This window comes from Nelumbo nucifera, chromosome 3 (genome assembly GCF_055504915.1).
Source record: "Nelumbo nucifera cultivar China Antique chromosome 3, China Antique-T2T, whole genome shotgun sequence".
Lineage (NCBI taxonomy): Eukaryota > Viridiplantae > Streptophyta > Magnoliopsida > Proteales > Nelumbonaceae > Nelumbo > Nelumbo nucifera.
In genome coordinates, this window is record NC_142651.1 from 100,985,926 (window position 1) to 101,013,459 (window position 27,534).

Sequence of the window (27,534 nt, forward strand, 5' to 3'; positions counted from 1 at the left end):
GGGTAGGAGAGGGATGTACCTGATACGAAGTAATAATAACTCCCAATTAAGGTGTTCACGCCCAAGGAGAAAACCAAAGATTGCTTTCACCGAAGATGACACGGTGTGAGGTGAAGCAGAATCAGCAGGACGATTCTTCAACAAGAACCAAATTCTTCAGCAAGAATATGATGGAGGGCTGGTGAGCACGACTAAAGAGAGGTTCTCCTAATCCTATTAGGCATTTCCTAATCCAAATCTTATATTTGGATCTGGACTCTCTTTAAGAGATAAGGATAATCCCTTATCTTATCTGCAGATAAAGATCAACCTTCCTAATCAAATTAGGAGTTTCCTTATCCAAATCTTTATTTGGATTTGGACTCTTTAAGTGGATAGAGATAATCCCTTATCCTATCTGCTGATCCAAATCCCAGAACCACCCTCATTTAATTAATCTTATTAAGCCAGTTCGAATTGGGCTTTAGGCCCATTAAGTCTATGTGCTCACTAGCCCTCTTAATCTGCTGCCCAGTTGGCTATCCTTGTATGGCGTGGGACCCAAACATTGATCTACACATCAGCCACATGGGTTCAGCCCAACCTTTGTTACAAGGCCTGGCCGAATTCACTGTAGGAGACAGTAAACCCCTGAGTCCATCACCATGGGCTCTTAATGGGCCCAACATTTACACTAAATGGTCATTGGGTCAAGCCACTTTATAAAAACCCAAGGACTGTGGGCAGATGCAAGATTAGCCCATCAGGTATTACCCTCAATGGTCTTAAACTTAACCTCTCAGCCCGTAATGATCAAACACTGCCCGACAAGAAAGGACCTCTCCCTTGGCTGCAAGGTACAGTGCTGCACTCTCTACTCACATGGATCCCGGGAATTAAAACCTTTTGCAAACATTTTGAAACCATAATATATATATATGTATATCTCTATATAAATATATTTTGCAAAAACAAATTTCAACAGTTGAAATCAACTGCCGGCAGTTTTGGTTTCCATCAAATAGAGTGCACCCCCGATCATTCATTTTGTTTGACAAAGGGGCTGATCCTATCACTATGATCACCCACTCAGATGAATTCTCGGACTGTCCCAACATACCCAAGTTTTGATCCCCTCTAAGGATCTCACTGATTGGCATATCAAAGACAACCCAATCCGACACCTAGTGTAGTATCATAGTCGAGTCTAGGGGTCAGGTGTAACATTCCAGTTTTGCCCATCTATCTCCAAGGTCCAAGGCAATACTGGAATTTTGGTCCGGTTCAGGGTTTCAAGAAAACCCACACTGCATGTACCTCAGGTCTCACCCTAGCAGTTGAGACAAGCCACCCCAACCAACTTGGCGGCACATCAGTGTCAGCCTTGGCAAGATAAATCTCCCCAGATCTATCCAACGCTGTGAAGATTCTAAACTAACACGAGTCTCATACGTGTCCAGTTTAAGGGTATTACACAGAAACACACCATGATAACATGAATCAAATATGTATTTTATTCATTTACATTAAATGTCATAATGTACATCATTCTGATTGGAGCTAAGGGCAGATCTGTCTAACAAGGTGCTGAGTGGAGTGATAGATATTGCATATGTTAACATAGGAAATCAATGGGCAGATCTGTTCACCAAAGGGTTGAGTCGGGGGAGAGTGGACTACATATGTAACAAGTTGGAAGTATATGATATATACTCACCAGCTTGAGGGGGAGTGTTAGTGTCGACTATGTAGGGGTATTTTAGTATTTATAGTTATATTTCAAAGCTGATGTGTAATGTTTTGTTAGTTGTTGTGTCCCATACTTAAGTAGGGGCAAAGGAGTCTTTTGTCTTTTGAATAGAAACATATAAATTAAATCTGGTTGACTAGAGAGGTGATTAATCTCTCTTGTTCGAACCAGAATTCTTCTTCTTCTCTATTCTCCTCTCTTCTCCTTCTACTTCTTCTTCTAGTCTTTCTATTACTTCTTCAATTCTAATTCTAACAGAATTCTAGTGCAGATTAGGTTTATAATAGTTATGAATAATAAATAATTGTCAAGGCAAGATGTTAAGGTACACATTATAAAGTAGAAATAGGCAGGTGTTTTCAGCTTCCATGGAAAGGAATGAAGTAAACCCTATAAGTAGCAAAAGAAGGGTTTAACAATATACCTTTCTTTGGCAGAAAAGTTCTATATACATGAATAAATCTATTATAGATGACCTTGTTGTCCAGTATCAAAAGGTGTCTGCCATCATTTAAGTTCTTTCATGGTCTTAGCATCCAAATGACAATCTCTGATTCTGTTTCAAGGTAGTTAGCTGATTAGCATTACCCACCACCAAACTATAATATCAAGGAACAACATCTTAAAGGGAGTCTAACCACATAGTACATCCTTCCAAAATCTCACCTTTCTGCCATAGAAGCCCACCCTTAAATGACCACTAGGGGTGGCAATTTCCCCCGTAAAACCGGGGCCCCACCCCGCCCTGCCCCGAACGGGGCGTGTTTTCCCTGACCCTAAACAAGGATGGGGCGGGAATGGGGAAAATAATTTTTCCCCTAACCGGGTACGGGGTGGGGATGGGTTTTGTATATAATTCCTCGAACCCGCCTTGAATCCCAAGGTAAATTAGTAAAATATCTCTAGGTTTAATATTGATATTTAAAATATCTCTAAGTTTTCCCTAAATTTTTAAAATCCTAGGATCCCATAATTTTATTTTTGAAATATAAGGAGAAAAGGTAACTTGTATTCAAAAAAAGGGAAGGATGTACATAAGAGATGTACAAAAAGGTCTAAAAGACAAAAAGAAAGCCCAAGCAATTAAGCATTGTATCGGCACTAAACAAAAAATCCCTTCCCAAACCTAACTTGGCTAAACCATCTGCTGCATGATTAAAGCTCAGGAGGGATCCATCTAAAATTGCAGTTCAGCAAAGAAGATAGCTCACGAACCTCTGACAAAAGGCGGGCAATCCTCCAAGGTCCTTCTTCCGTGCCTTTAGCCCACTTGATGGTGTTTCTGAAATCTTCTTCAACTGCTAAGGAGCTAATGTTTAATCTATTGGTGGTCCTTGAGCCCTCAAGAAGGGAGCAGGTCTCTGCTTCTAAGGCATCTGCAATTGTTACAGGGCCACTATAAATCCACACAGCGTCTCCCTTTATGTTTTGGACGATACCACCATCCCTGCTGCTGATGGGGAGACAATAGATCTTCTAAAACTGCCATCAACTTCAGGCAGAACTTACTCCCTCCTGGGGGGAGGGTAGCTTCAGTTGGGGGGGGGGGGGGAACTGGGAATGTTAGCAACATCCAGGAGAAAATTAAGGATAGGATCCTCTCTCGTACACTTCCTGAGGGGGAAGATCTATCTTCAAATAATCTTCTATTGCTTTCTTCCCAAATTCCCGACATCACAGCATGGATGACAGTTTTTCAAAAGAGTTTTCCTTTTTTTTCCCAGTCTAATGTTGTTTCACTGAGCAATGAACTCGCAAATTGAGTTTGGGGGCCTGGGTCCAACGATAGCTACCCTTATGAGTTGAATTCAGAAAAAAATGCCACAGGTTTCTTGCAAAATGGCTATTCATAAGGAGGTGTCTTATTGATTCTCCATCCACATAGCATAAGGCACAAACATGGGGAGAGATGCACCTTTTGAAAGGCATAAAAAGTGTCCAATTTTCCACATGCAGCTTCCCAAACAAAGAAGGCAATTCTGGGGAAACAGAAGAGATCCTTTTGCCCGAGAAAGCAGGAGCGGTAGGGTCAGCTATACGCTTATGGAAGTAAGAGCTGGTGGAGAACTGGCCTGTTGGGGTGAGGGACCAAATTAGCTTATCTTGTGAGGAAGGGGATAAGAAGGCCTCTGAAATTGAAGATAAAAGTAGAGAGATATCCAAGATTTTTGTTTCTCTCAAAGCTCTATGGAAGTTGAAGTTGCAGGAGAGGTTGTGGTTATCCCTAAAGATGGTTGAGGAGACAAGGGCTTGTTTATCTTGAACAAGAATAAGGGAAGGACTCTGATTATATGTTACCATCACATACACTAAGTTTACCTTGACAACAAGTGGAAGTAAGATGAATAGAGGGCTAACATGAAGAAATTTGGGGTAAAGGAAATAAATTGTTTCCTTGGTAATTGGATTCTATTCATTTTTTTTTTCTTTTATCAGTAGCAATATGAGAAGAGTTTCATTAATGAAAAGGTAAAATAAAGTAGAATCCCTAATCCCTTAAAAGGGTTTGAAATAAGGGAAAATAGCAATGAAGGTTGACAACTCTTACTAAAAATAAAACATACATAAACAATGAACAAGCCAGCCCAGGATAGTCGCCTCATGATAAAAGGTATTCTTCCTCATTCCTCCTTTGGCTAATCAAGGTATTAAAGGCAAGGTTTTAAAAACCCGAACGGACACGAAACTATTTTGGGGACCGGTTCTCGGGTCGAACGGTCCGACCGTCTGGTTCAGATGGATGGCCTGTTCTGATTTAAAAAATTAAAAATTAAAAAAATAATTAAAATAAAAGGCCAAAAACCGTTGTCCAGGTCGACGGGTTGACAGTTCAACTGCCTAGGTCAGCTGGTCACTGACCAAATCAACAGTTTTTGGCCCAAGAGCAGTTTTATGGTGAAACAGTACCGGTAGCCTGACTGGTTCCTGGGTCAACCGATCAGACCGTCCAGTCCAGTCCAGTTTTCAAAACCATGATTAAAGGTATAAAGTATTTCATGTTGGCACAACTAAAATAAGCAACGACAATAAAGTACTCATGCTTTCTGCAATACTTGCTTTGAATTTTGAGTTACTACTCAAGCATTACAAAACATATTCAGGACAAAGTTAAACATTTTTTGAGAGAAATTTAACCAGATTTCATTGAAGGAATAAAGGATACATGAGAAGATGTACAAAACAGGGAAAGAACCCCAAAAGATTACAGAGGAGGAAGCTTGTCATATACAAATGATCCAAAAACACACCACATTTTGCTAAGCCATCTGCTATATGATTTAGTTCCCTAGGAATCCAAGCTAATATTGCATTTAAACAGTCCAAGGAGTCCCAAGCCTCTGCCAAGTAGCGGTTCAGTCTCCAAGGTCCCCCTTCCTTATCCCTCAACCATTTTATGGTATTTGCTGAGTCACCTGCAATGATTAAGTTCTGGATTCCCAAATTTTATTATTCCGATTCCTGTGAGAGCTGCCATCACTTTGGCCTTTGTGGAGTCATCCAGTCCGATTGGACCACTGAAGGTCCTGCATATGTTACCCCTTTCGTCCCTTACTATGCCTCCAATTCCAGAAAAGCCAGGATTTCCCAAAGCACTTCCATCGAAGTTTAGGGTCACCACTCCATCACTGAGAAAATCTGGTTGTCTCAAGATTATTTGATGAGGGTGAGGGAGAAACAGAAAGGGGCGAGCATCTCTATTGAGGTCATTGACTCAGAGTCCTTTGAACAGATCTGAATTGACAGTCCAGAGGTTGTAAAGGTAAGAAGTGTCTGAAATTAACTCTTCAAGGGGCCTGAATTTATTGTCAAAGAGGCATTTAGTTCTTTCATCCCAAACTCCTCACATTACTGCATGTAACACGGATTTCCAATAAACTTTACCCCTTTTACTTAAGCCTATGCCTTGCCACTGATGCAAGAAGTCCAGAATGTGCTCTGATATAACCCAGCTGTATCCTGCCATTCTCGAAAAATGAAACCAAATGTTTTGGGTGAACTTACAGTGAAGGAGGATGTGATCTGTTGATTCACCATTCACTGAAACATAAAATGCAAACATGAGGAGAGATAGACAGTCTTCCCAAATACTTCTTCTGTAAGAGATCACAAGTGTTAGCTAAGCAAGGGGTAAATAGGGAAGAATTATTTTGGGCTCAGTTGTGATTCTTGTTTTTCTTTCCTAGTTTACTTGTAAGATTCAAGGAGGGGCTGCAGCTCGTGCCTCTCGTTGGGATGATGTATGAACTCACTCTAAAGTTGCTTCTGAATCAATAAACTTATTATTATTCATCAAAAATGTTTGATCACAAGGGTAAAACACTGGATTAGAACTTTGGATCACTTCTCACAGTTCTCCTTTGATGATGTATAGAGGAACTGGAAGGAGGTGGCTAGGAATTCATCTAAGAATTATAGAATAAATGCAATGTGGATGCCTCTTTCTGGAGGCTATATGAAGCTAAATTCTAATGGGAGCAGTCAAGGAAACCAGATGCCTCTAGAATTGGAAGGGTGATGAGAGATAAAGGCAGTTGTGTCGTAGCTTCATTTTTCCAGTCCAGTGGGAGTGGATGATTCCGTCAAGGCTGAAATGTTGGCTGCCTTGCAAGGAGTATATACAGATTGCATATTTACTGAATATAACTTGAAGATTGAAGGGGATCCAAAACTGGTGATGGCTGCAGGAACGAGAGTCTATTTTATGGTGTTTTTGAAATGAGATGAAGGAATTTAAATGGTTTGCCAGAAATATTGTAGAGAAGATGGGCCGAATGGCCCATAGACTGTCATTTTATGTTATGTTATGTTTCTCTCTATTGTGGGCCTTATTCTGGGCCCATACTCTGTAATATTCTGTTTTTTGTATTTTCCTGCTCACTCAAGGGCCTCTCTGTAATTTGTCAAAGATTAACTTATTAATAAGATGTTTAGAGTGTTAGAGAGAGGTAATGTTCGAACCTCTCATTCTCTAACACTCGTTGCAGCAGCTCTCTCTCTCTTCTCTTCCTCTCTTGTTTGCTGTTTTGCTGTTTTGCATCTAATCTCAAACAGTTCCATACATCAAGTGAACTGTTTTTCAACTTGGTATCAGAGCGGGTCGTTGCTTGGCGTGTCCCTCATGTGGTTCTAGTTCAGCCAACTGCATGAGGAGGTTCTAGGGCTGAATGTTTACAGTCATTCGCCTGGTTCTTGGAGGTCATTGGAGGGTGCCCAAGTTTCTATACACTTGGAGAAGGGTTCGGTGACCAGGAGGAATCAGAGAGCAAGTTTTTAGCCTGATTTGAAATCAGAGAAAAGGGATTTCGAAGCTAGCTCAGAGAGCAAAGTGTTCAGCCTGGTTTGAAGTTCAAACCAGAGATACTGTAAGTTGTTTTTCTCAGTTCTTTGCTGAGTTATTTTTGTTATTTGGGAGGACTGTTAAAGCATTCAAAGCACACCTCCATTCGGCCCACTGTTGCTGGACTGATTTCTGGGTTATTCTAGAAGTGTGGTTCGGCTATTATTGGGCTTCCAAACTGCTGAAAAACTGATCTAAATTAAGTGGTACAAGCCTCTACTTTAGTTCAGCTGCTTCTTGGACCTAGACAAAGTGTTCTTGAAGTGATTTCTGCTTGTTAACAGTGAAGTGTTGACTGTTGCATACATATTGTTTGTAAAAAGTCCTCTTAGGTACTGTGGACTGTTTTCTATGTTCTCCTTGGAAAATTACTGTTGGGAACCAAGAATACATATTGTTTGGAGGCCTGCTGATTGTTCCTTGAAGGCTAAATCAGGGTTTCTTCTCTTTGAAAGTGCTGCCACCGAACTTGGTTCTCACGGCTGTCAGTTCTGAACTGAGTTTGTGTGCTGCTGTGTTTGCTACTGTTTCAAATCAATCTGAGTTCTTTGAAATCAAATCACTTTTAAAGGCCTGCCGAAACCCTAATTGAAGCTGTTACATAATGGACTTCTCAGAAATTGAGAACAAGAGCACTGCTGAATATGGACATAATTTGGGAACTACAACTGATTCCTTGTTGGCTGTAACTACAGTTAAATTGGATGGAACCAATTATTTGGCCTTGTCACAATCCGTAAAAATTCATATTTGCAGTAGAGGAAAGTGGGGGTTTATCTCTGGGAGCAAGAAAACTCCCCCAGAGGAGGATCCCTCTTATGAGAAATGGGTGCAGGAGAATTACACAGTGATTGGGTGGCTTGTGAACTCAATGCAGCCACAGATTAGCCAACATTACTTGTGGATGAACTCGGCTAAAGAAATCTGGGATAGTGTTGCAGAAACTTACTCCCAGAAGTTGAATGTTGCCAGAGCTTACAAGCTGAGAAGTGATGTGAAGATTCTAAGACAGGGGGAGAAGTCACTTGCAGCATACTTCTCAGCCCTAAAATCTATATGGCAAGAAATTGACTTGATAGAGGCCGTGACATGGGATACCCCTAAGGATGCTAAAACATATAGGAAATTGGTTGAAAGGAATAGGGTCTTTGAGTTCTTGATAGGGCTCAATTCTGAATATGACATTACAAAGCAAAACATCTTGTCCAAGGAAGATGTTTCATTGTCCCAAGCATATGCTTTGGTCAGCAATGAGGAAAGTAGGAGGAAAGTGCAGGTTCAAGGGGTCAGTATCAATGATCATTTTGCAAATATGGGAATTAAACCCAAAGGGGTTACAGGAGCTCCCAGTGGCACAGGAAAGAAGGAGGTGGTGTGTGAATATTGCAAGAAGCCGAAACACACTAAGGACAAGTGCTGGAAATTGCATCCCAGTCTTGTTCCTATCCGATTCCAGAAGAAGAATGACAATAGAAAGACAGGAAGTGCACATACTGCCACAAGTACAGATACAGAGTTTGAGTCTGCAAGTGCACAATTGGCAGCCATGAAAGCTGAATATGAGAAGTTTGGAAGGATGATCAGCCAGCTTGAAGGTGTAACTTCATCATCCAACCCTTCTGGAAGTCCAGCCACCACTGCATTTGCTCACTCAGGTATAAGGGCTTCTGCTAACCATGCATCTACCTCAGGTAATCCCAAGACCCCTTGGATCATTGACTCAGGTGCTTCTGATCACATGACCAACCTTTCCACTTTGTTTGTGTCATATGATTTGCTTCCTGGTCGTGACAAAATCACCTTAGCTGATGGTTCTCTTGCCCCCATTTCTGGCAAGGGAACTGTCAAGCCTACAGACTCTTTACTTTTATCTTCCACTCTTCATGTACCTAAGTTAAATACCAACTTGTTATCTGTAAGTAGCTTGACCAAGTCATTGGATTGTTGTGTAACCTTTTTCCCTTCTCACTGTGTGTTTCAGGACCTGAAGTCTCGGAAGGTGATTGGGAGTGGCCATGAAGCGAATGGAATATACTTGCTTGACACCCCTGGCCAAAGCTTTGATCATCCCAAGAATGTTGCTTTTGGTTCTACTTCTTCAGAGTCTGTCAGTCAAATTATGTTGAGTCATTGTCGGTTGGGTCATTTACCTTTTTCTGCTTTAAGTCATTTGTTTCCCAAACTGTTTAAGGGAGTCAGTGTGTCCAGTCTCAGTTGTGAGTCATGTCAGTTGTCAAAGCATTGTAGAAAAAATTACCCTGTGAGCAATAAAAGATCCTCTTTTCTTTTTCATATTGTACACTCTGATGTGTGGGGGCCTTACTACTTACCCTCTATGGGGGGCTACAAATACTTTATCCTGTTTATTGATGACTTTTCTAGATTCACTTGGATATACTTAATGAAATCCCGAGACGAAGTCCCGAGACTTGTGAGGCAATTTCATGAGCTTGTTTTAACTCAATTTGGTACCAGAATTAAGGTTTTCAGATCTGACAATGCAAAAGAGTATTTTGAGAAGAGCTTATCCTTGTATCTCTCTGACATGGGGGTTATTCACCAAAGCTCCTGTGTTAGAACCCCTGAAAAATAGACATATTGTTGAGGTTGCAAGGAGCCTTTTATTTGCCTCACATGTTCCCACAAGATTTTGGGGTGATGCTGTACTTACTGCTACCTATCTAATAAACCATATGCCATCCAGGGTTTTAGGGTTTAAATCCCCCTTCAGTCTTCTTCATCCAGATAAGGATCTCTTCCCAATTCCTCTTCGTGTGTTTGGTTGTACCTGTTATGTTCACATTCCAAGTGTGCAGAGACACAAGTTTGAACCAAAAGCCCACAAATGCATCTTCCTTGGTTACTCCCCCACACAAAAGGGTTATTGTTGTTTTGATCCAAAGAATGGCACCAGACATGTCTCTATGGATGTTACCTTTGATGAACTTTCTCCTTTTTATGGTTCCTCTCATGAAGGACATTGTCAACAGGGGGAGAGTCTGTCACAAGTTTTTGCTCTTCCCCTTCCTGTCCCAGTTCAATCTCTTGACAAATCTGTATCCTCACAAAATGAATCAAAGGAGGATCAGCCACTTCATTCTTCTTGTCCTAGTGCTCCTATCTCTTTACCTCCTCGTCCTACCCATAATCCCAAAGTGTATCAAAGGCAGAGACCCAGGAATGAGCAAGTGGTTTCCCTTACAACAGATGAGGCTCATACCCTCCCAATCACAGATGAGATAACAGGTATTGCTTTAGCTCCCTTGGAATCCTCCTTCCCAGATCTTGATGTCCCCATTGCTGTTAGGAAAGGAAAGCGGAAGTGTACTGCACACTGCATTTCCAAACACCTTTCTTACGACCTACTTTCCCCTTCATATTGTGCCTACCTCTCTTCAGTTGCTTCTAACCCCATTCCTAGGTCTGTATCAGAAGCTCTTGGGATTCCAGAATGGAGAGATGCCATGTAGGCTGAAATGGATGCTCTACATGAAAATGGTACTTGGGAGGTGGTGGATTTGCCTGAAGGGAAGGATCCAGTTGGATGCAAGTGGGTGTTTACCATTAAATACAGGGCAGATGGGACTATTGAGAGGTACAAGGCCAGACTTATTGCAAAGGGCTACACACAGACATATGGGATTGACTATCTGGAAACTTTTGCTCCTGTTGCTAAGATGACATCTGTGAGGGTTCTTTTATCTCTGGCAGCTCACTTTGATTGGCCTCTCTATCAGTTAGATGTAAAGAATGCATTTCTGAATGGTGACTTACATGAGGAGGTCTACATGTGTCTTCCTCCAGGAATGTATGGGAAAGATATGCAAGGAAAGGTATGTAAACTGAAGAAATCTCTTTATGGCCTCAAACAATCTCCTAGAGCCTGGTTTGAGAGATTTAGAGCTGCACTTGTTAAATTTGGCTATGTTCACAGTCAGATCATACTCTTTTTGTGAAGAAAAGTGGGTCTCTAGCAGTGTATCTCATTGTGTATGTTGATGACATTATAGTGACTGGTGATGATGCCTCAGGCATTCTGGGCCTTAAGTCTTTCCTCCGTACAGAATTTGAGATTAAGGATCTGGGGGAGTTGAGATATTTCCTTGGCATAGAAGTTGTCAGATCCAGGGATGGGATTCTTATTTCCCAGAGGAAATATGTCCTTGATTTGTTGTCTGAAACTGGCAAATTAGGTGCAAGACCAGCTGCAACTCCTATTGATATGAGTCACAAACTTTCAGCTTCGGATGGAACTTTGTTAGAAGACAAAGGGGTCTTCCAGAGACTTCTTGGGAAGCTTTTGTACCTGTGCATGACTAGGCCAGATATTGCGTATGCTGTCAGTTGCATTAGCCAGTTCATGCATGCTCCTAGAGATACCCATATGGCAGCAGCAGAACGGATTTTGTGCTATCTGAAAGGCTCTCCAGGAAAAGGACTTCTATTTGCCAAACATGGTCATCTGAAACTTGAAGCCTATACTGATGCTGATTGGGCTGAAAATATTGATGATAGGAGATCTACTTCAGGGTATTACAGTCTGGTGGCTGGTAATGTTGTCTCTTGGAGGAGTAAGAAACAAACAGTTGTGGCTCGATCCTCCACAGAAGCAGAATATAGAGCCATGGCACATGGAGTCTCGGAATTGTTGTGGCTAAGGTCCTTAATGGAAGAACTTGGGGTAGATCATGACAAACCCATGATGTTGTACTGTGATAATCAGGCTGCCATCAACATTGCTCACAACCCGGTACAACATGATAGAACCAAACATATTGAGGTTGATAGACACTTTATTCGTGAAAGAGTCTCCTCCGGTGAAGTGTGTCTTCCATTCATTACTTCTGAAGGACAATTGGCAGATTTTCTCACCAAGGGCATTTCCAAGGCAAGGCTTCAACATGACACTGGCAAGCTGGGCATGATTAACATCTATGCTCAGCTTGAAGGGGAGTGTAGAGAAGATGGGCCGAATGGCCCATAGACTGTCATTTTATGTTATGTTATGTTTCTCTCTATTGTGGGCCTTATTCTGGGCCCATACTCTGTAATATTCTGTTTTTTGTATTTTCCTGCTCACTCAAGGACCTCTCTGTAATTTGTCAAAGATTAACTTATTAATAAGATGTTTAGAGTGTTAGAGAGAGGTAATGTTCGAACCTCTCATTCTCTAACACTCATTGCAGCAGCTCTCTCTCTCTTCTCTTCCTCTCTTGTTTGCTGTTTTGCTGTTTTGCATCTAATCTCAAACAGTTCCATACATCAAGTGAACTGTTTTTCAACTAATATGAATGCGAATATTTTGGGGGAGGATATCAACTAGACAACTAATGGGATGGCAGATGCTCTAGCTAAGCAAGGGGTAAACATAAATTAGTTGTATTCAGTGCAGTTATAATATATATATTTTTTATTTTGTTTTGTTGTAATAGTAGCTCCTCGTGCCTCTTCAAGAGAAGCTTGTACTGATTATATATTTTCTGCCTTAATAAAATTTTACTTCATTTATCAAAAAAAAAGAGATCACAAGTGTTTAGTCTCTGAAGACAAGCTTCCCATACAAAGAAGCAGACTCTTGAAGGGATATGGCTGCACCAGATCTTCTTGAAGGGGAAGGAGGAGTGTTGTTCACCAGCAATCAGAACCTTGAACATAGACTTAGAAGAAAATTCGCCAGTAGGATGGGGTGTCCAGATTCGGGTATCAGGGGAGGAGGGGGTGATGTAGGCTTCTTTTAGGGTCTGAAGTAAGGCAATTAGTTCAGAAATCTCCGGGTCCCTTAGAGGTCTTCTGAGGTGAAGGTTTAGGGTGTTCTCAGCAGTTTGGTCTGGAAGGCAAGAAGAGACAATGGCTTCTTGGTCAAGGGTGAGGTTAAAAAGTCTGGGGAATGAGGCTGCAAGGGTAGTTTCTCCCCACCCGAGGTTTTTCCAGAATTTTATTTTAGATCCATTATCCACTTTATATCTTATAAAGGGAAAGAAAAAAGAGTGAGTTGAGATTATACCTTTCCAAGGATTTATTGACTTTATCCTGTTCAAGTGGAGATTGCTATCCCACCCATTTGTGTTTGACCTGTATTTGCTTGAAATGACAGCTGCCCAAAGAGCATTGGATTCTTTAGGAAACCTCCAAAGCCATTTTCCCAAGAGAGAGGAATTTTTTTCTTTAAAGTGTCCAATTCCCAAGCCTCCTTCCTCTTTAGGCTTGCAAACCTGTGCCCAACTGACTAAGTGGCTTCCCCACCTCCTTCCCAAAGAAAGTTCCTTTGAAGCTTCTCAATCTGATTTTTGACTTTAGTTGGGGTTTGGAAGACTGAAAGGAAGTAGACTGGCAAGTTTGCTAATGAGGCCTTTAAAAGGGTAAGCCTACCCCCTTTTGAAAGATAGCATTTCTTCCAAGATGCTAATTTCTTCTCACATTTCTCCACCACTAGCCCCCAGAAGTTGACAGATTTTGGATTCCCTCCTAGAGGCATACCTAAATAGGAAATAGGAAGATTCTCCACTTTGCAACCCAACAAGAATTTAAAGCTTTCTAGAAGCTACTCTTCCACTGAGTTTAGAGCTACTTATACTTTTGCAAAGTTAACCCTTAAGCCCGTGATGAGCTCGAAGCATTCAATTATCCTTTTGGTGTTTATGATGTTAACTAGGGAGGCATCCAGGAACAAGGTTATGTCATCAACAAACTGTAAATGCGAAACATGAATCTTGTCCCTTCCCACTTCAAAACCTTTCACCAAATTAAGAAGAGTAGCCTTATTAAACAGATGATAGAATATGTCCATCACCAGAGTGAATAGAAAAGAGGAGAGTGGGCAACCTTGTCTGAGATCCCTGCTAGTCTTGAAGTAGCCCTTCGGTTCACCGTTTATCAATATTGAAAACCATGAAGAACCAATATATCCTTTGATCCACTTGATTCATTTCTGCCAAAGCCTCTCATCTTCAGGCAATCTAAAATACACTCCCAATCCACTTTATCATAAGCCTTTTCCAGATCTAGTATGACAAGGACCCCTGGATTCCCAGAATTTTTCCTATCTTCCACACACTCGTTTGCAATTAGAATTCTATCAACAATTTGTCTCCCTTTTACAAAAGCAAATTGATTTGGAGAGATTAGGTCTTCTAGGACTTCGTTTTGTCTTCTTGCCAAAACCTTAGCCAAAATTTTATAAGTGCTCTCTATCAGACTTACTAGTATGAAGTCTTTAACTTCCAAGACTCCCGCTATCTTTGGGATGAGACAAAGAAAGGTTGAGTTTAGGCCTTTATTGACAATGGCGGAAGTCCCTGAAAAAATCCATCAGATCTGACTTTACTATTTCCCAACACTTCTGGAAGAAAAAAATGGGAAAGCCATCCGGCCCAGGAGCCCTATCTCCATTCATACTAAAGACTGCCTCTTTAACTTCTTCCTCTTCAAAGCTTCTTTCCGGCCAAGCTCTCTTATCATCTGATAAAGTCGAGCCTTCCCATTTGTTCAAAGTAAATTGGCTATTACTTTCCTTGGAGTGCAGGCCTTTGAAGTAGGAGAGAAAGGCTTCCTTAATTTCCTTGGGGTTCTCCACTTCCTTTTGATTCACTTTCAGCTTAGAGATGAAGTTTTTTCTGCACCTTCCCGAAGCACAAGTGTGGAAAAATCTGGAGTTGTTGTCTCCTTCTTTCAGCCATCTCATTCTCGATCTCTGTCTCCAATAGATTTCTCCTCTTCTGATCAGCTGCTCCCAAACCTTCCTCAAATCAGCTCTTCTACCTCTGCTTAGCTCATCTAGGGTGCCATTTTGTTCTCTGCTATCTAACTCCTCTAACTCCATGAGAATTTTTCTCTTCTCTTCTTCAGATGCTTTAAATTCCTCTCTTCCCCAAGCTTTGAGATTTCTCTTTAGGACTTTTAATTTTTGTAACAACCTGAATCCAGCCCAGCCCTCTACTTTGCATTCTTCCCACCAAGCAGCAACCTTCTTGTTGAAGTCTTTGTGAGATAACCAGAATTTTTCCAATCTGAATGGGGCCTTTCCTTTGATGATCCTTTCAGTGTTCAGCAGGATAGGCCAGTGATCTGAAGTGCACCGTGGGTGAAGTTCTTGGAACAGGTTGGAGAATCTCTCCATCCAGTCCTGAGAGAGCAGAAATCTGTCCAGTCTGCAGCTTATGGCATTTTCTTGCATATTTAACCAAGTGAAGAGTCCATTATTAAGGGGGAAGTCACACAGATTGTGTCTAGATATGAAGTTAGAAAAATTCCTCATACTAAAGGTCGGGACTCTATCATTGGAGTGTTCTTGACTAAATCTGATGGCATTGAAGTCTCCTGCTACGCACCATGGGATATCTTCCTCATGCAGAGAGTCCAGTTCGTCCCAAAATCTTTCTCTATCAGATGGGGAGTTGGGCTCATACACTCCAGTTAGAATCCAACTAAAACCATCTTTGATATTAGTGACAAAACTGAGATTGAGAGTTCCCCTTTATCAATCTCCAGACCCGATATTTCTTCTTCCTTCCAAGCTAGGATGATTCCACCTGCAGAACCCACTGCTGGAACAGCAGCCCATTTTCTTCCCCTTATTCCCCAAATGGATTTCATAAGTTTTCTATCAATTATTTCCTTTTTTGATTCTTGGAGTATAATTATGTCTGGGTTTTCTCTTTTTAAAGTTTCTTTCACTATACTTCTTTTGAGCTAACCTCCCAAACCTATGACATTCCAACTTAAGACCTTCATTGAGTCACTCTTACTGAGATGTGATCCATTAATCCCCACTGAAGCCTTTTAATTTCTCTTTTTGGGACCCTTTTTTCTGCTTTCCTCCTGATGCTTTCCCAATTTGATATGTTCTTTCTTAGTTATTTTCTGTTTCTCTTCTCCTTCCTCTCTTCTTTCAATTCCCAAAGCTCTAGCAATGTTAACATCTCCTGTATTCTCTGCCACCTTCCTACCAATGCTAGATTGCGCATCTGTCTGAAGCGGATCATTCTGCTTTGGGTGGGATGACATTCCATTTGAACCTGAAAAACAAGATGGAGAAGAAGGACGATGAGAGACAATGGGGAGAAAATGAGTCTGAGGATTAGGAGAATCAAAAAAAAAAAAAAGGAGTGGATGATCTCCCTGAGGGTTGCTGAGGATTTTGGCGCGGACTGTGAAAGGGGGTTGGCAAAAGTCTTCCTTGTCTACAAACATGGATGTCTGAGTCTGAAGTCGATCCATATTCTGGATTGGTTAATTGTGTCTGCTCGAGTATCTTCACACTTCCCCGAAGGATCTTTCCCTGTGAACAATTCCTTCGCCCTTTCGAAAGCTTTTTCTTGAGGATCTGGTTCTGCTTTCGTTGCATACGAGCTAAGGTCTTCCTCTGAATCATCTTCTTTGTTGGCAGAATAAGAACCAGAGCTCTCTGAAGGAGTAGGAGCCCTGAATGCATTTCACTTGTACCGACCCAAGCTAGGGGGTGTTTCTAGAATGGATTGGCCAGAATAAGAGGGAGTCTCTGGTGGGCTTAAGGAGTTTGGTTCAAGCTCCCTTTGTGGGCCTTGGGCTTCAAAAGAGTGATAGGTGAATGCCACCAAAGAATTAGAGCAAGATGGGCAAAATGGAGGGGTGCATCTGGACTTTTATGTGATAGGTGAATATCATGTAGATTAAAAGGAAAATTCTATAAAACAATTGTAAGGCAAGCTATGTGGTATGAAGCAGAGTGTTGGGCAATCAAGAAACATGTCTAGAAAATGAATGTGGCAGAAATGCGAATGCTAAGATGAATGAGTGGAAAAACTAGAAAGGATAGTATTAGGAATGAAGTTATCCGTAGGAACCTAGGAATAGCTTTAATAGGTGATAAAATGAGAGAGAGTAGATTAAGATGGTTTGGGCACGTGCATAGGAGACCACCAACTGTGCCAGTTAGAAGAAGTGATTTGTTACACATTGAAGGGACTAGAAGAGCTCAGGATAGACATGGGTAGAAGTAGTAAGAAATGATTTAAGCACTAATAATTTAATAGTGGATATGGCTTTAAATAGAACGGATTGGTGAAACAGGATTATGTAGCCGATCCCATATAGTTGGGATAAGGCATGGATGATGATGATGATTTGACCATTACAAAAATCTGGTAGACATGCTAGCTAAGTAAGGGACACACAAGATCTAAATAGAAGGATGGAATACTTTACCAGCAACTATCATTTGGACAATCTGGAGGGAAAATAATCATCACATTTTGTTAACAAATGCACTGAAGTGGATGTAAGAAAGAAATCTTAAAGGGCTATTATGTTCTTGGTTAGGTGTAGAGGGGAATTTTCACAGCATCCAGCTTGATTCTTTTTCGGGAGTTGGGCCTTTTATGATTAACCTATATGTTTATTTTTGTATATTCCCAATGTACAGTCTTTCAATGTACATGGGCTGATGTATTTCCTTAATAGCATATTAATATAATGTAATACTTTACCTTATTCAAAAAAAAAAAAGGCAAGAGGTACATAGGTGATGCGACCAATATGTATTGGGGATAACAAACTAACAAAATTGGAAACCCGGACAACTAAAATGATTGCTTAAAGGGTGCATCTGGGTTGGCAGCAGGGACCACCAGGGATGCTGGGCAAGCACACTCTTGTATATGTAGATACATCCTTTTTCTATAATTAATGAAATTGATAGTTAACACTAGAAAAAAAGTTATTACATGGCATTAGAAAAACGGGTTTCAGTCTCAAGTTCATGCCAGATTGTCTCATGCAATGTTTATGCTCCTTTGACAACAGATACTTTTTGTGGAGAAAACAATGCGGCCAACTGCAATCAAGATCTTCCGGACACAATCCCCAAGGCATTTTGAAGGAGGTGATTGGGACAAAGGTGGTTCTTGTCAAAGATTACAGCCTTTGTTGCAAGAACAGGTACTCTTGTTCCATGATTTTGTCATTGACAGGTCATCCTTGGTTGCATAGAACATTTGTCCATTTTTGTCTGTGTGCTAATCCATGACAATTTCCTTCTATTCCTGCAATATTATGGAGTTCATCATCCTTTCTGAGGTTCTCAGTGACAATATGTCCTATATTTTTTATGTGGGATAAAAGATTGGTTAAAACCACCCAGAAAGATATCAGTGAGAAAGATTAAGTAAACTATTTTAATAAAACAAAAAGTGTCACTTCTTGCATAAAAATGGCATGACACAATGCACATTTAATATTATAATAGTCTTCGGGATAAGGCCAGGAAGAACAAAATAAAAGGACAATTTAGTCTCAGAACTAATTGTATGTATTGCACCCATAGCCAGGTGAGGACCAGCCTCCTTCAACACTAATGATGAAGGTCCAAAGTTAGCCTAACCTGTTCTCAAAATCCTTGACCCCAAGACTAGTCTAGATGAATGTCATCCCAGACTTCAATCTCTTTCTGTTTAATACAGGTATAGGACATTTCGGTAAGTTCAACCTCAGAACCTGGGCTGTTCCTCTTTAATGCAAGTAAGGAGAACATTGCATTTTGGAGTGGATAGGTTCTTAATAGCTATGGATTTTCTATTTCACCCTCTTTAGCAACAGATCTCTGTTACATGGCAAAAGGAGAGTTGTTTTTTCTAATCATTTTTCCTCTCCAAAAAGAACTTCAAGATTTGTTAGTAGTCCAGATATAATAATCATTGGCAATGATATTGTACATGTGGCCAGATCTATTAAGGTCCCACTCCAGATGGACTGCTTGAACTGATCATGTCATATTTCCATGTGGCTAGAAAAGCTGAACTGTCTGGAGAGGAGTTCAGGGTGGACTTTCTGGAACTCTCATCCTGAAGCCCTTTTTTCTTAATTTTTTGTTTTGTTACCACTCCCACTGGTTTGTTTTTTCCTTTCCTTCTTTCTTTTAGGACTTCTTGCAATACATTGCTCGCACACTTTTTGTCCTTTGCAAAGTTATCCTCTCAGGTATTCATCCTTTGCAAGAAAATGGGAAAGTTATGAACTATTTTCTCATCATCTATTCTGGATATGTCCCTAGGATTTGGATTTTGGTATCAGTTCAAGTTTCTCTTTAGTAGTCCATGGCTGTATGTATGGCCCTCTACAAGTCTCTCTCTCTCTCTGATCTGCAGAAATTTATATTATTATATTAATTGTAAGTGAGAAAGTACAAAATGTCTTTGCAATACATAAGCTGATTTACAAAGAAGCCCAGTACAAATGCTGCCTTACAGCCCCTTGTTTTTCTAGGGTGTCAACTAACCCATTTGAATTCAGCATTTAGGTTTTCAATCCTGTCCACTTCCCTAAAAACATGTTTGAGAGTCCATGGTATATGTCTATTACATCTTGCCCACGAAATAATTACTTTTGAGTCCCCTTCCACCTCCACTTGTCTGAATCTCAATTGTTTAGCAAGCTTGAGCCCTTGTAGTAGTAATACCAGTAATTCAGCCTTCACCGACTTGGCAGTACCAATTGGTCCTGAATATAATGTCAGTATCCTACTCTCCGAATTTCAAATTGCACCACCTTTTCCTGCCAACCGGGGTTGCCCAAAGAGCTCCCATCAAAGTTCAGTTTTACTTTATCACGTACTAGGGGTTTTCATTCCATTCTTATTCTTTTTCCTTAGAGGATTGTGCTACTTCCCTCCAGGTTCTTATAATGTCAAACACTGAGATGTTGTGGAAGTTGTCCATGGTTTTTACCTGAAAAGCTACCTTCACTTCAATACTATCTCGAACCTCCTCCAAAGTCCTGTTCTTTGCAGAAAAAATTCTGTTATTCGTCCCCTTCCACATGGTCCATACAATTGCTGCTTTAGTATCTCTCCACATTGCCCTTCCTCTCTTCTTTGGTTGCCTCAAAAGGTTCAGATTGAAGATGTCCACAACCTCTGAGGGTCTTACCTGCAGCCAAAAAGAGAACAGAAAAACTCCCAAAATATGACTTACAAAGGAGCAGGAGATTAACAAGTGAGATAGGGTCTCTCCACTATGCCTACATAAGAAGCACATATGAGGAGAGAGGCAAGAAGAGGACCTTCTTTTTTGCAACATATCACAAATATTTACCTTTCCAAGGAAATTTTCCAATAGAAAGCTTGAATTTTAGGTGGAATAGGCTTACCTTGAGAGCTAGGTAACAAAAGGAAATTAAAAAAGTAAAGCAAGTAACGAACCAATCTGGTGAATGTATCCAAAATTCTAGAATATTCCAAATTGGGATCCAAAAAAGTTGGCTCTAAAATGTCAAGCAGGTCAGTCAAAGAGTTGCACTCACTTTCTCTTAGGCCTCTTTTGAAACCAAGGTTCCAATTAAGGCCTGAAGGGGAGAGTGTACCCGAACTAGAAATGCTTTCATTCTGGAGGTTAGAGAGGGCAAAGGGTTTAGGAAACTGATCTTTTAGAGGTAATTCCCCTACCCAAAGATTTTCCTAGAAACAAATTTTATCACATCTCCCCACATCAGAATGGACAGAATTGAAAAAGAGAGGATATACCTCATGAATTGCTTTCCAGGGAGAAGCTGAAGTTGCGTTAGGAGCAATTTTATCATCCTAACCATTACCCTCCAAGCCATGAATGCTAACAATTACCTTGTGCCACAGCCTGTTTCTTTCAAAAGGAAATCTCCACATCCATTTTCCCAGTAATGTGGTGTTCCTAAGACTAATGTTTCCTAGTCCTAGGCCCCTTTCTCTTTTGGTTTACAAATCTATTCCCATTAAAGTGGTTCTTTTTTTTCCTCTCCTGGTTCCCAAAGGAAGTTCCTCATATATTTCTCTTTTGGGATTCAGAATGTGGAAAGGAAGCAAATGGGTAGGTTTGCTAACATTGGCTCTAATCAAAGTGATTCTTCCTCCTAGAGAAATATAGTTTCTTTTCCAAAGGCCTAGTTTCTTGGCAAACCTCTCCACCACTAGCTTCCAAAAGCTATCAGCTCTTGGGTTTCCCCCATAGTCCTAGGTGGGTAATAGGCCAGCTCCTAATCTTAATCTTATAACCCAAAATCTCCGCAAACCTTAGGATTTCCCCCTCTTCTAAATTCCAAGTTAATTCCCACAATTCCACTTTTGTTCCAATTGATACTTAGCCTTGAGATACTCACGAATCTGTCAATCAAAGCCTTCAAATTTCAAACCATTTCCAAGTCAACCCTCTTGCAGAACAGAATTGTATCATCAACAAATTGAAGATGAGATACTACAATTTGATTTCTACCCACTCTCCAACCCCTAAGTAGTCCCTGTGTGTTTGCATCCACAACCATTCTACCTAACACCTCTACCACTAGGGTGAAAAGGAAAGGGGATAGAGGGTCATTGAGGGTCCCCTTGTCTTACTCCTCTTTTTGCTGGGAAGAAGTCTTTTGCCACCCCATTTATGAGAATTGAACAGTGGACTAAGCTAACACATCCTTTGACTCAACCTCCATTTTTTTTTTTTTGATAAATGAATGAAATTGTTATTAATAGAGAAACAATGAGCATACAAACAACCTAAGAAGAGGCACAAGATGTGACCTCTTTAATGATGAAAGCAAAAAACTCACACTAAACACTAAACAGAAATCAGTTTGCAAAGTAGCCCAATACAAAGAAACCCTTGAAACCCCTTGTTTAGCAAGAGAATCAACCAAAACATTTGTTGATTTGCTAACCCACTGAAAATTAACTGACATGTTTCTTGTAAATCAATTAACTCTTCTTAGGAGATCCCTATAATCCCAATTAACAGTATCTGGATTCGCCAACCAACCCACAACCACCTTAAAGTCTCCCTTAATTAACAAATTCTACACTCCCACAACATCCATTGCACCAAACCCAAGACTTTCTAAGATTTTTATCAAAAAACTCCAATCAATTAAATTGTAAGTCTTCTCTGAATCTAGTTTACACACCAAACTCTTTTTCTCTTCTCTTTCTCTTTTAACAATACATTCATTTGTCACTAAGATCTGGTCCACAATTTGTTTACCTTCCACAAAAGCCCCTTGAAAAGGTGATATCATTGAGGGTAACACCTACTTAAGCCTGTCAAACAAGACCATTGAGATGATCTAATAAATGCTCCCCATCAGGCTAATCGGTCTAAAATCTTATGGTGCTTTTGGCTCCTTTTTAGTCACTAATTATATGAATGTAGCATTTGCTCCAAAGGGGATTTCCCCTTTATGAAAAAATTCCTCAAACACTTACAAAATCCCTTCAGGAAATCCCAGTACTCCTAGTAAAAAGCCATGGAAAATCCATCAGGCCTGGGGGCTTTAGACCTATCCATTGAGAATATGGTTTCTTTGATTTCTTCCAAAGAAAATCTTTTTTCCAACAACCGCGACTGTTCCTCTGAAACTATATTCCAATCCAACTTTGGTAAGCTTATCCTATTCCCAACTGGAACTAAGATATTCTTAAAGTGATTTATAAAGACACTTACAATCTCCTGGAGCTCTCTTATTTCCTAACCTTCCACTTCCACACTATGAATAGTGTTTTTCCTTCTTCTACCATTTGCAAGTGAGTGAAAGAATTTAGTGTACCATTCCCTTTTGCAATCCATTTACATCTTGACTTTTGTCTCTAACAAATCTCTTCTCTCCTTAAAGTCTCCAATTCTACCTTTAACTTCCATTTTTCCTCTTTTTCCTCCTCTTCCAAGGTCATAAGAACTTCTTTTCTATCCAATTCTTCAATTCTAGTGGAAAAGTTTCCTTTGATATCTTCAACTCTTTCGAAATGCTCTAAATTCCATGCCTTTATGTTCTCTTTTAAGCTCTTTAACTTCCAATAGAAACTTCCTATTTTCTTTCTCTCTAGACCTCCAAGTTCTCCTCACCATGTCTTTAATCTTTCCTTAAAATAAGGATCCTCAAACCACATTTTCAAACCTAAAGGGAGTAGGACCACCAAAAAGAACTTTCTCTATACATATAGGACAGTGATTTGAAGTAACTCCATGCAAGGCTCTTGCACTAATGTCCCCTATAACTCCTCCCAATCATAAGAGAAGAGGAACCTATCCAATGTGGAGCAAGTTTGGGGGGGGGGGGGGGACCTGCAACAATCTGACATCATCCCACCATAAAATCTTATGAGAGAGAGAGAGCGCAATGTCAGGTTCTTCTTCAAATCTACAACACGATATGGGCACAAATATACCGTTTAAAATGTTGATATCATGTGTCTATACTTATTTGTTTAAGTTAAATATCATTTATTAAGTAATTTAAATTTATATCATTTAAATGATATTTAACTTCTAGAATCTAGGCAAGGCTCTCTCTCTCATAAGATTTTATGGTGGTATGATGTCAAGTTGTTACAGGCCCTTCCTTGTATAGGAAACCAAGGTTTAAAATGTCGATGTCGATCATCCAAATTAGTTTTTTAAACCCGTCGTAGACCTAACTGGTTGAACTGCTCGAACTGTCACCTAGTCAAGATTTCGGGTTTGATTTGAGTAAAACCCAGAGAAAGTCAAAACCCGTTGAATCGGTCAAAAACCGTCCAACCCGAACGGTTGGACCGTTGACCTAGTCGACCAGGTGACCAGGTCGTGGGTTGCATACCGTGTATGCAAACTTCAAGACGCCATAACTTTGCACCCTGATGTTCGACTGAGGTGATTTTTTTTTTATTTTGGGTAACCTTTCAAGATCTATGCATCCCAAGGAGACGTAGGCACCTTGCCCTACTATTTTTGCGAAAAAAAAAACCATTTTTGGCCTCAAATTGCAATTTGTAATATTTTTATAAATAAAAAATTAAAAACATAAATTAAATATAAAATAATACATATATCAGATCCAGCCTCCAGGTCGTTTTGAAAACACTGATCCAAATATAAGAAACATGTCAGAAATGTTGTAAACATCATATGGAAATATTGTAAAATTTATAGACATGGTGGAAACATTGTAAAATATGCAAGATATAGAATGATATTTTATGAAATGATAAAAGAGGTATAGACACCTTTTTAAATTATTATCTTGTTCCAAATCATTAATCAAAGCTAAGAAACTAAGGTTATTGACAAAAAAAAGTATGTTCTGTAGTTGCCCTATAAACCTTAAGATTCAGAGCTTCATGATAGAATCATAGAATGAGTTAAAGCAAAATTTAAGCTCAGAAAGTGTAAATAAATGGTTGTAATAAATCAACCAAAAAATCTATTACACAAACAAAAACTAATAAAAGTTAATATTTGACTTCATGTTTGAAATGAATATTGAGCTAGCTCAAAGTGGTAATCATGTAAGTTAGGTGGACAATAACTTGTTACTTCACATATCTACAACATTGTCACCAACTTATGTTATAATACTATCTCTTGTACTCTACATAATACCTGTAGTGTTCTTTGGGAAATATGTTGATTCTAGTAAAATTTCATGTCACTACCTATTAGAGTCGGCTGTTGAAGGGTAGTATAGGGATTTTACATTAAGTTATATGTTAAATGTAATTATGAGCAGATCTTAAGTTAACTGATGTGTCTCTCACTTAATTGAGGGCATAGAAAGAATTTTCTCTCTAGTTCGACCAGAACAGTTTTCTCTTCTTTTTCTTTCTTCACAGAAAGAAAAAAAAAGGACCAATCGTTTTCTTGTTCTGGAGGTCATGCCTCCAATGAATGAAGTTGTTGTGGTTTTGTGTGGATGGTAGAAAACCCTCTACTCGGCAGTTCAAAGAGGGCTGATTTCAGGTGTGAGGATGGTGACAGTGCAGGTTTGGTGAAACAGATTACATGATTGCTGAACCAAATTCTGATGTGTAGCAGTGAGATAGTTAGATTACATGAGTGTAGCAGTGAGAAACAGATTGCGATGTGTTGCTGAACCAAATTTCCTGTTCGCGAGGTGTATTGTGAGGTTTTATGGTGCTGAAAGTGGAAGACAGCAGTGGTGTTGTTGCTAAAAGTGAACAACTGTGAGTGTTGTTGCTGAAACCTATGATAGTAGGTACCCTAGTAGTAATCAGTTGTTGGTGTGTGGTGTGGTGACTAATTAGTGAAGTAGGGTGACAAACTAGTGGTACAATTTCTTCCCTTTTTCCTTGTGCAGTCATGGGTGACAACAGTGAATGCAAGTCTAGTGTGATGGTCCCTTCTGATTATCTGAATGTGCACAGATGACATCTATCAAATTGAATGGTGAGAATTATGTGCCTTGGGCTAAATCTGTTGAAGTTTTCCTAAAATCTAAGAAGAAAGTGAAGCATGTGAGGGAAGATAAACACCCAACTGATTATCAGGGATATGATGAGTGGGAGCAAGATGATGCACAAATTATGACATGGCTATGAAACAGTATGGAACCCAAAATCAGTGTGAACATGTTTTTTAGATACAGCCAAGGAGGTTTGGGATCATGCAAGGAAGTTTTATTCTAGAGAAGACAACACTACTAGGGTTTACCAACTGTACCAAGAGTATTTCAATTTGCAATAGGGGAATCAGAGTCTTGAAGACTATTATGCAAGTATGAGAAATCTGCGAAATGAGTTGAATGTATATCACCCTCTTACACCTGATGTCAAAATTCAGCAACAATAGAGAGAACAATTGGATGTGACCAGATTTTTAGTAGGGTTGAAGTCTGAATATGAACCGATAAGGGCACAAATACTAGGTGGGTTTGCTCTTCTCTCTCTTGAGGAAGTGTTTTCTCGTCTCTAGAGGATCTCAGTTGGACCCACGGAGAACTCACTATATAAGATAGGTCTACATTTGCAGTAACGAGAGGGGGAGGCCGTGGAGGTAGAGGAGCTCGAGAAGGTCAACCTGGCCGTGGTAGTGGTGGTGGACCTATGAATGGTCATTGTGATGGTCGTGTTGGAGGTCGAGACTTAGGGGGAGCCCATGGTAGAGGATGTAGTAATGGTCAGAGGAGGTGTACACATTGTGGTATGGAGGGACATACTATCAACTTATGCTATGATCTACATGGCCCACCTTCAACCTGGGCAAATCATGCAGCTGTAACTGGTGGTGGTTCGAGACAGGAATCTCAGCAAACTGATCAGATACCCTCTACATCTACAGATGCCTCCAGAAAGGAGATGATGAGTGTTCCACGGGATGAATATGAGCGGTTCATTCAGGGTACGTCTCAGCAGAACACGGTTACCCTTGCACACTCAAATATGGCTTGTCTGGCATCCAAACCTTCCCATTGGATTATAGATTCTGGAGCTTCCAATCATATGACTAGGACTCCAGGTGTGTTTTCATCCTTTTCTTCGTCCTTCACATCACAATTTGTTACTCTTGCCAATGGTTCTACATCTTCCATATGTGGTTTTATATGTTCCCAAGTTTCCCTTTAACTTGATGTCTGTTAGTAAATTGACTAAGTCTCTTAATTGCTCTATCACTTTTTACCCTTCTTGTGTGTTTTAGGATCTCAAGAAGGGGATGAAGATTGGTGGAGGGCATGAAGCTGGTGGACTGTATTACCTTGATGGAGGTGGTTCGACAACAACCCTTCAGACATCTCTTTCTCATCTTCAGTGGCACTGCAAACTTGGCCATCCATCTCTTAAAGCTCTTTAGTTACTTGTTCCGTCGTTGTTCCTATGGGGCTGATGTCCTTGTTCATGGGGTGGTTGGAGAGGTAGCCATTCAATGTGGACTACAAGGAATCAAGGATCTATGTGGTTGATGTCTTTATCCCAGTTTTATTACATTGGTCATAGGAAATATTGTTTTTTGACTTCTTGATGCAGGAGCCAAGAGTCAAATAGAAACTTCTGATCTTTTATGTATATGTTTTTTTTTTTTGTAATATTGGGCAAAAGCAATATTTTGGTCATTTTGCATGTGTGAATAAACCCTAGTTGATTCTAGGTCAAAGTAGAGAAGAAGAAAGAAGAAAGAAAAGAGAAAGAAGGAGAGAAGAAGAAAGAAGAAAGAAAAGAGAAAGAAGGAGAGAAGAAGAGTATTCGGCCAGACTAGAGAGAATGTGAAAATTCACTCTCCTAGCCGACCCACCTGAATTTTATTCATAAACTTAGAGTTACAAGAAAGACAATTTTGTCCCTCATAGAAGATGGGACACATAACCTAAACTCAGATACAATAGACTTTTCATTTCAAGAAGATACACCAGAATGACCAAAATACCCCTGACTCGAGCATTCTAACACTCCTCAAGCTGGAGAGTATATATCATATAGTCCCAGCTTGTTACAAATGTAATCTATTCTTCCCCGAGACAATCCTTTTGTGAAGAGATCTGCCCATTGATTTCCTGAGCTCACATGAATTGTAGTTATTACCCCACTTATTACTTTCTCTCTCACAAAGTGACAATCCACCTCAATATACTTAGTTCTCTCATGGAAGACTGGGTTGGAAGAGATGTGAACAGCAGCTTGGTTATCACAGTATAGTTTCATGGGTTTATCAACTGAGAACTCCATCTCTTGTAGCAAGTTCTTCAACCATACTAGTTCACATGTGGTATGAGC

At 40.1% G+C, this 27,534-nt stretch overlaps 1 protein-coding gene across 6 annotated transcripts in view; it reads left to right on the plus strand.

The window, feature by feature from the left end:
• Window positions 1–27,534, plus strand: part of TBL13 (TRICHOME BIREFRINGENCE-LIKE 13) — a 113,494-nt gene that overhangs the window by 53,471 nt on the left and 32,489 nt on the right. For 4 of the 6 annotated variants that reach the window (XM_088901568.1, XM_088901570.1, XM_088901567.1 and 1 more), the window contains one exon: window positions 17,847–17,981. The exons of the other annotated variants lie outside the window; for them this stretch is intronic. In XM_088901568.1, the coding sequence (XP_088757694.1) occupies window positions 17,847–17,981 (135 nt within the window). The remainder of the gene's footprint in view (window positions 1–17,846; window positions 17,982–27,534) is intronic. 6 annotated transcript variants of the gene reach the window in all.